Source organism: Pongo pygmaeus, chromosome 1, assembly GCF_028885625.2.
Source record: "Pongo pygmaeus isolate AG05252 chromosome 1, NHGRI_mPonPyg2-v2.0_pri, whole genome shotgun sequence".
In the NCBI taxonomy this organism is placed as follows: Eukaryota; Metazoa; Chordata; class Mammalia; order Primates; family Hominidae; genus Pongo; species Pongo pygmaeus.
In genome coordinates this window covers 206460293-206469741 of record NC_072373.2, presented here as the reverse complement: position 1 = coordinate 206469741, position 9449 = coordinate 206460293, and the positions used below count along the sequence as shown (strand labels likewise).

Sequence of the window (9449 nt, the reverse complement as noted above, 5' to 3'; positions counted from 1 at the left end):
AATGAGGACAGTCATAACTTCCCTCCCTACCTGACAGGGGCGTTGCAGGATCAGAGGTGATGACAGATGTATGAGAAGCACACCGAAAAATATAACACTATGCAAATGTGAGGGATTATCAAATCTTGGATTTCCTCCTTAGTGGGCTGGCTTTCCTTAAAACAAGGTGGCATATGCAAAGCACCTGGCTCACACCTGGCACACAGTAGGCGGACAAGCTCTGGGAGCTGTGCCAGGCTGATGCCTTTGATCTTGCCTTTCCTTTGATCTGGAAGGTCCAAGGTCCTCCCAACTCATCTCCATTCTCCCTCTTCCCCTCCACCCCTCTTCCCCTCCACCCCTTTTCTCCTCCACCCCTCTTCTTAACCAACATCGGTCGCTCCCTTGGGTTCAGGCAGGTCAGAAGTCCTCTTGTTTATTTTTCTTCATAGCTCTCTTCACCTACCTAATGTTAACTGCTTGTTTTTGTGGTCATATATGTCTTGCTGCCACTAAAATGCAACCTCCATGTCAACAGGGATGACCTCGTTATCTTATTCTCCCAGGACAGGTTCTGGCACATAGTAGTTACTTGATAAATATTTGTTAAAAATGAGGGATGGATGGTTACATGGATGGATGCCACCCAGGTTTATTGCTTTTTAAATCTCTCCTACATCCCTTCTTGGAAAGTAGTAGTTTTTTCCTTCTTGGGAAAGTCCTAGCCATAGAGTTCCCAGGCCAGACCCTAGGAGTCCTGGCTTCACTCATCCAGTACCCTGCAACAGGTCACGTAACATCTCTATTGTATATTTCGTGGTCTGTAAAGTAGGGATAGTAACACATCATGTATGTTGGGGGGCTCTGTGAGATAATGGAAGTTGGGTAAGGTGTTATTACACTATCTCTTTTGTTTCTTTTCAACAGAACCCCATTCACAGACAGGAGGCTTGTGGGGGGATGAAAATTTAAGAACCTCGGGCAGAGTATCCCTTTTACTCCCATTTGGAGGTTCTGGGATGATGATGGTGATGATGGCTTTTATTAACTGAGCAATTATTCTCTGGCAGACTCTAGGTTAAACACATTTCCTACCTTAATGTACTTAATTCTCCTAACAACCCATGAGACGAACCCTACTCTAAAGTAGCCACCCCTAGTGACTCTCTATTATCTTACTATGTTAATTTTCTTCACAGCACTTATTACTAACTAAAAATAACTAATTTACCTACTTGTTTATGGTCTGTCTTCCCCAATTAGATTGTAAGTTCCATGGGAGCAGAGTCTTATCTGTCTCATTTTAGTTGATTCCCAGTGCCCGGAAGAGTCCCTGACTGGCACATTGGCACATAGAAGACACTCAATAGACCCATTTAACAGATGAGGAAATAGAAGGGCTAAGTGCCTTACCCAAGGACATGTAGTTAACAAACCCATACACTGTGACCCTGGTGCTGCCTCCTTCTATGGTGCTGCAGGTTCTGGTGTGCTGTGTCTGGTAGAGATCTGATGGCAGGCTGTCCATGGCAGGTCTTCCCTCCTCCCTCATTTCCTTTTCACTTTCTGATAGTTTAGTTCAGTCTTGGACAGGGACACCAACAGAGAGTTTGTGGAGGCCCCAGGGAAGCTGACCTCATAGGTTGGGAGTCCCCTGGTTTCCCTTCTTTCTTCTGGCCCTATCACCCATGAGTAGGACTCACTCCTTCTTAGAACTCTTTTCACACTGATCCAGTATCAGCTCCTGGGACAACTTATTTTTTCCCCCTCTCTCACCTACTGGCTCCTCAATCCTCATTTGTAATCTTTAAGAGACCAGAGAGCCAAAAGTTCTTGGATTTTAGGATTCATCACACAAGTCAATACTAACCTTATCCATTAAGACTTTCTAGAAGCCAAATGCTTAGTTCTAGAACATGAGGTTATTGGTGGCAGGAGCAGGCATGGGAACCAGGGCACTGGGACTCCCAGCCCCTGACCAGAAACTCTTCTAGTCATCATCTTGCCGCCTTCCTCCTGCCTTGTGTGGGTGGGAAATTCCTTTCTGCCTTGCAGCAGAGAATTAGTTCAATGTATTTTGAGAAGGGAAATTTCCAGAATAGGAAAGGCATCTGGAAAAGAGACTAGCACAGGGGTTGAATGCTGTACTGTGTAGTCCGACAGCTCCAAGTTCAAGCTGAGCCTCCATCACTTATTGGCTGAGTGACCTTGAGCAGGTGATGTCACCTATTTGAGTCTCAATTTCCTCTTCTATAAAAGGAGATGATAATTCCTGTCTCTCAGGGCTGTTGTGTGGAGTAGATGAGATGACACACAAAAACAGATGGCACTATGTTTGCCAGTGGTAAGTGTTTAAAGTACAGAAGCTGCTGTTTATCAAGGAATCAGACTTTGGGATACCAACAAGATAGACTGGAGACCTTATAGGCCAAGAGACCCACCCAGGTGAATAGCAGACATTGTTTCTTCTTTTGTTTCGGTGTCATTTTGTTGTTGTCTTCTGAAATTTATCTTTTTTAAAGGGTAAGATAACTCACAGCATCAAAGCTGATAATGGTCAACTCCTAGAGTCAGCAGATTGGGGCTCCAGGCCCAGACCTGCCACTGACTTGCAGAGTAACCATGTCTTCTACCACTTTGCAACCCCTCAATGGCTCGCCCCAAGCTGACCTGGAACACAGTGATGGCTTGCATGAATTACATACTTGTTTTGTGCCAGGCACAGTTTTAAGCATTTTTCTTGTGCTGATGCATTATCCTCATGATATTATGTGGTGGGTGCTTTTATTAGACTTGTTTACAAATGAGGAACAGTGCTAAGCGCTGGTGGTCCCTGTTGACCCAGGGGGTGGGATCAATCAGGCATTTCCCTGCTTTTCCCATGCCTCGTTGGTTGGGAGTTTCCATTAGCTCAGGGCTGGGCAGACAGTGAGGGTGGCCACCCTGGACTTGCTCAGTAAATTCCTCTAAACCCCAGGCCCAGGAAGAAATGAGGAGGGGCCTCTTCTCACCTCTCCTTGAGGCCCCTTGATTTATAGCAACAGAAACTCAGGGTGTGCCTCCTGCTCTCCGCACCCCTAGAACAGGAAAGTTTCTGTCATTTCTCTTTCCTGCGTGACAGCTCCACCTCCCTTCCTCTCAGAGCCCAACTCCTCACACCTTGGGGCCCGGTGGGATGGGAGACACTGTCCTGGATGAAGCTGCTGGGAGAGCTGCCGCCTCCTGTGTGCCGAGGTATGGCCTGGCCTGCTGTTCCCACTGCAGTCTGAGGATATGGGCCCGAGTGGCCTGGCAGCAGGAGGGTACTTCGTGCCCCTGATTACAGGGGTCTCTGCCCATCCACTAGTCTGCCACTGTGCCACAGTTTTACCACAAACACATTTTTCTGCTGTGATAAAGATTGCACCCCTGCATCAACGGAAAAGCAGTGTGGCTGAGTGGCAAGTGTGTGCCTTTGTGCTCAATAAGGCTGAGTTGAAATCCTGGTTGTCTCATGGACCAGCTGGATGATCTTGGACATTTTCTCGTTCTCTGCAAGACTCAGGTTCCTTTATCTTAACAGATGAAGCAAATGATCCTTACCTTGTAGTGTCCTTGTAAGAAGCACGGCCTAATGAACAGAGAACATTTATATGCATTATAGTAAATGGCAGCTGGCATTGTTCTTAGGTCCCTAACATGGGAGATTCTGCCTGGCCCATGTAGAAAGGGAGGCACTGGGAAACCAGGAGACCAGCCAGTGCCCACATCATCTCTGGGGCTCTCTCTTCATAGCCTGGACCACCCCATCTTCATACGATCTTTGCTCTAAATTGAACACAACCACAACTTTTCTGCTTCTATGCCTTTGTTTGTGGTTAAGAGCATGTGCAATAACCAGTGATTCTTCAAAATGTGGTCCCCAGACTACCAGAATCAGCAGCACCAGGGAAATCGCTAGAAATGTACATTCTCAGCCACCCAGAGCCAGTGAATCAGACACTCCAGGGGTGGGGCCCAACAATCTGTGTGTTTTAAAATTAATTTTAAAATAATGGACATATAATAATTGTACACATTTATAGAGTACAGTGTGAGATTTTAATGCACCTTTACATTGTATAATGACCAAATCAGGATAATTGCCATATTTATCACTTTAAATATTTATCATTTCTTTGGGATGATATCATTAAAAATCTACTCTTCTAGATATCCTGAAGTATACACTACATTGTTCTTTGCTGTAGTCACCCTGCTGTGAAAGCGATCTCTGTTTTAACAAGTCTTTCAAGTCATTCTCATGCAGCTGAAGTTTGAGAACATTATTCTGTACCATTGCATCACCCTGAAGGAGCTTGAATCCCCTCTGGGCCACTCACTTACTGGGACCTTGGACAACTCTCAACTTATCTGAGCTTTAGTTTCCTCCACTGTATAATAGGAATAATAATAGTATCTGCCTTGCAGGGTTGTTTCAAGTAACATGGTAATTTATGAAATGTGCTTAGCTAGTGCCTAACGCATGGTCAGTGTTCAATAAAGAGTAGCTATTATTTTTCCATTCTCATTATTTTTCTGTTAGGTCCCTGCTCCTTCCCCATATTGCTAAGTGAAATAATCCCCACTGCTGAGTTTCCCTAACTAAAATGTCTGCCTGCTCCAGAAAGCCTTTCCTGATCTCTTTCCTTTGAACCCTTGTGGCTTGTCTCTTGAGTGAGATAATGCCTTGTATTTGTCCAAGCTTCTCAGCACCAGTACCCGGGTCCTGCCTGCCTCTGTGTGCGCTGCAGCCTTCAACTCCAGTTCCTGGCTTCTGAGCAACTGCTCAAAACTCTACAATAACATTGGTCTGAAATGCCATTTCCCAGACCAGGTTCTGCCTAAGGGCTTCCTCGCCCTGGCTCTCTCTGTCACAGACCACGCTTTCTCCCAGACTTGAAATGATCTACAGCCTTCTGTGCCTTTCACAGTCTTAAGGACAACTTCTTCAGTAGAACTCATGATGGGTTTTCTGGAAATGTTATTCTTATCACATTGCAGCTTGTCATTGGCATTTCCCATTCATTACACGAATTCTCTTTGAATAAGTACCCACTATGAAAGTATTTTATTGAATCCACTATGTAGTCTTGAAGATAAGGATGATGGCCTTCATGCTGTGGAAGAGGGAACTAAGGCCCGGGTCAATAGCTTCTACATGACAACATTTGGAATTGATCCAGCTCCAGAGTTTGTGTCCATTCTGCTGCCCCACACTGCCTAATGGTGGCAGAAGAGGCAGTTTCATGTTTTCAAAGCTAATAACTCTGAATTCCTGGGCATTGGCCTGTGGCTGCCATTCATGGACCTTCCTCTGGGATAGCTTAAATTTGACCCTCCTTACTTGCATTTAGTTTCAGGTCTGTGCGGCTTCTAAAGAACGATCCAGTCAACTTGCAGAAATTCTCTTACACTAGTGAGGATGAGGCCTGGAAGACGTACCTAGAAAACCCGTTGACAGCTGCCACAAAGGCCATGATGAGAGTCAATGGAGATGATGACAGTGTTGCGGCCTTGAGCTTCCTCTATGATTACTACATGGTACGTCTGCCCCCTCTGGACATGCCCCCTTTTGACTGAATGGGTATCTTCACTTCAGGCCTCATGGCTCAGCAGCCCACCATGACCACCCCAGCCCCTCATCTCTGGGCCTTTGCACAATGCTGTTCCCTCTGCCTGGCACCCTCCCTTCCCATGGCTAACCCCTACTCTCAGCTTTGGGTCTCAGCTTAAATGTCACTTCATTCATTCATTGGAGGGGAGGCTTTCTTCTCTGGGTGCCCTCAGCAACCACCATCGTCATCCTTGATGCCATCAAGAATGCTTAGAAGCTTGCTGTTTACACATTTATTTCTTCCATCTTCTGCATGAGACTGAGCTCCTAGAGGATCATTACTGAGTCTTCAGCACACCATACAGCCTGCCACACAATCCGTGACACATGCTGACCAAGTGGACAGTGCCTGACCCACTCCTTGCCTGGTCCAAGCACATTCTATGATAGCAACACTCTCGTACGCCACCATCTTCTTTCTACCCCAGTCCCTCGGATCTTATGTTTCCTTGTCATCCCAACCCACCTGGTACAGCCCCACCACCTGGAGCATACCTCCTGCTCTTTAACCCATTCCCTTCCTTCGGGGCCCTTCCAAGGCCCACCTTCTCTTAGAAGCCATCTGCCACCTCATCTCCCTCTCCCGAGGGTCTTACTGTCTTTCCTACTCCAGCTGCCATTATGTCTTTTACTGTTCTCTAACTACTTCCAGGGTCTTGGCCTTGTCTCTGGGAGGCTGTTGGCTCCTGAGAATAGGAATTAGGCCCTCCCATATCTGATAAGTAGGGGTTGGGCCAGTCAGGAATCACGAGGGTATAACACATGACACAACCCCCCTCCCACCTCCAGTGCGTGTGCCAGACATTGCTAATGGATTGCAGCCTGCATTCTCATGAAAGGTACAGGAGGCTGCAGAATCTTTGTAAATGTAGTAATCCACATAGGCCCTACCCATCTGTCTGAATTGTCACAAGACAGCAAACTGACTTGCTGTCCCTGGGCTGGGTAACTGCTCCAAGAAACTTTCCTAGATTGGGGGATGGGGGCACACAGCTAGCCAATTATTGAGAAACTTGAAGATTTAAAGCCACCTTGTACATAAGACCTCAAACTTACTAGCCCAAGAAGTATTTTATCCAGTCTATCTCAAGAATAAAGGCAAATTCTTTGCGTGAACTCAGAGGCCAAGTGGGTTCCAGATAGGAGAAGGCCCAAAACTATCCTCTGGCTTTGGGTCTCCTTCTGGAGTGGTCTGGTTACCCTACCTCCCTCCTCCCCAGCAGACTGGTAGCATCCAGAGAGTGTTCAGCCCAGATCGATGGAAGAGGAGTTTGAATGGCTGCCTCGGCTTGGGGCCATGGTAGGAGCCAGAATTCTAGATCTAGGTTCAAACTGCAGCCTGGGATTTATAGGTTAAGAATGGACCATAAAATACAATCCAACTCCTTGTCCCCTTGGCAAGAAGCCATTCCAGGGCCAGGATGGTAGAAGAGAGGCTCTGAAGGTGACATTGATAATACTGGTTTTAGCGAAGTACAGTGTCTCAGTGAGATACACCTGCCCTGGCCTCCCCATTCCAGAGCACTCTGGATTCAGAGCAGCCCCCTGGACAGTGATGACGTGGTCTGTTGGTGTGGAAGGAGCACCAAGTCGGGAATTTGAGACCTAGTCCTGCCACAAATGTGGCTTTGGGTAATATAGTGCTAAAGGCAACTGCTTACCGTTTCTTACTGAATGTCCACCACTGTGTCAGGCACCTTCCTTCATACTCTCGTGGGGTGTGATTAAGAGTACAGGCTTTGGAGGCTATGCTGGGTTGGGGTCCTGGTTCTAGCTGTATCAGCCTTAGAGACAAATGAATTAGAATGTTCTAAGATATAACAATATTATAATTATACTCATGAAAGGTCATGTTTATATAGTGCTCTCCATGTGATAGGTGCTATTCTAAGTGTTCAAAGTGACCCCTGAGGTTGGTATTATATTATGATCTCTGTACAGATGAGGATATGAGCAACAGAGAGGTTAAGGGACTTGTGTAAGCTCACACAGCTAGTATGTGGTAGGTCTAGGAACTGAACCCAAGAAATCTGGATTCAGAGTCTATGCTTGTAAGTACTAAGACAATAGAGTCTCTCTGAGCCCCCATTTCCTCATCCATAGAATGGTGATGATACTAGTAGACATCTCAGAGTGATTGTGAGGATTAAGAGATGAGAAGGCAGTTAGTACAAGGCCTAGCCCATAAGAAGTACTCTATTAAAAAAGTGAGTATTTTTTATTAACAAATGTTCATAATCCCCTTTAAGTAGGTATTATAACCACTCACTTGACATATGAAGAAACTGAGTCTCAGAGAGGCATAGTCATTTATCCAAAGTCACGGTGCACTTTCAAGTGGCATTTCTAGGAGTTATGCCAGGCCTGCCTGACTCCAAATTTCATGCTCCTTAACTATCAAGCTTGAGGTTCTTCTTCGCACTCCCTGACTTGGGGCTCAGACTAATCATAGCTAGAGCTCCAGCCAGTGGGAAGGACTGGAGGGTTTTCTAGTGAGCAAGTGTATTAGTCTGTTCTCACGCTGCTAATAAAGACATACCTGGGACTGGGTAATTTTTAAAGGAAAGAGGTTTAATTGACTCACAGTTCAGCATGGCCAGGGAGGCATCAGGAAACTTACAGTCATGGAGGAAGGGGAAGCAAACACATCCTTCTTCACATGGCGGCAGCAAGGAAAAGTCCCAAGCGAAAGGGAGAAAGCCCTCTTATAAAATAATCAGATACGATGAGAACTCACTATCACGAGAACAGCAGCATGGGAGTAACCACCCCCATCATTCAATTACCCCCCACTCCCATGTGATTGTGGGAACTGCCATTCAAGATGAGATTTGGGTGGGGACACAGCCGAGCCATATCACCAAAGTTACTCCCCTGCCTGGCCAAAGCTGCAGGAGGGGGTTAAGGCTCCTACCAGCAGAAGCTTAGCCATGCATAAATCCTTCCTTTCTCTCCTCTCAGGGTCCCAAGGAGAAGCGGATATTGTCCTCCAGCACTGGGGGCAGGAATGACCAAGGAAAGAGGTGAGGCTTGCCAACACCCTCTGCCTCTTTGCCCTTCCCCACCTCCACCTGCGGCCTCTTCCACACAGGTTTGACTTATCCATTAGGCACAGAAGGCACAGTGCTGAGGGCCCACAACACATTTTGGGATCCATGATATTGTTTTCATTTCTTTTAAAATTAAAAGAAAAAAATAAATATAATCCAACTTGGATTATATTTGTCTTTATACCATTGTACTTACTAAAGATATTTTAAAATATTTTGGAAGGGGCCAGTGAAGGCAGAGCCTAGGGCTCTTGAAAGTCCTAATGAAACTCAGCTTGAAAACACACACACACACACACACACACACACACACACAGACACGCACCCCAGATGCCTGTAGGCCATGTGGGCTGGAGTTTACTGAAAACAAACTTCAAAGCCTTAGTAATAGAAAAGCCCTGGGGGCAGCTTTTCTTTCTCAGCTTCAAAACCCTCTCCCCTGCAGCCCCACAGCCTCTGGGGGAGGGAGACCTGTGTTGGGGGAGGGAGACCTGTGTTGGGGGAGGGACATCTGGGTTCCCATACTTCTTCCCCTGGCATTAGTGCCCCAGGGCATTGACGTTCCTTTCCTTTAGAAAGCGGCCCAGGCCACGCTTAAGACCAGATGGGCACTGGAAAGACCTTGTCCCTCTTTCTCCACTTTCTCCTTCCTGGCCAATCAGGTGACTTCTCACAAATGAGCCTGTAAGGGCCTCTGCTGGGAAGCCTTTTGAAAAATTCAAACAGGCATTGCAGCTCATCTCATAACCCAGCCTGGGCCTGCAGCTGGCTCAGGGCCAGTCCCC

At 46.6% G+C, this 9449-nt stretch overlaps 1 protein-coding gene across 1 annotated transcript in view; it reads left to right on the top strand.

The window, feature by feature from the left end:
• GRHL3 (grainyhead like transcription factor 3) overlaps positions 1–9449 on the top strand; it is a 38717-nt gene that overhangs the window by 6632 nt on the left and 22636 nt on the right. The window contains exons 2-3 of the mRNA XM_054500286.2: positions 5355–5541; positions 8576–8637. Of these exons, the coding sequence (XP_054356261.1) occupies positions 5355–5541; positions 8576–8637 (249 nt within the window). The remainder of the gene's footprint in view (positions 1–5354; positions 5542–8575; positions 8638–9449) is intronic.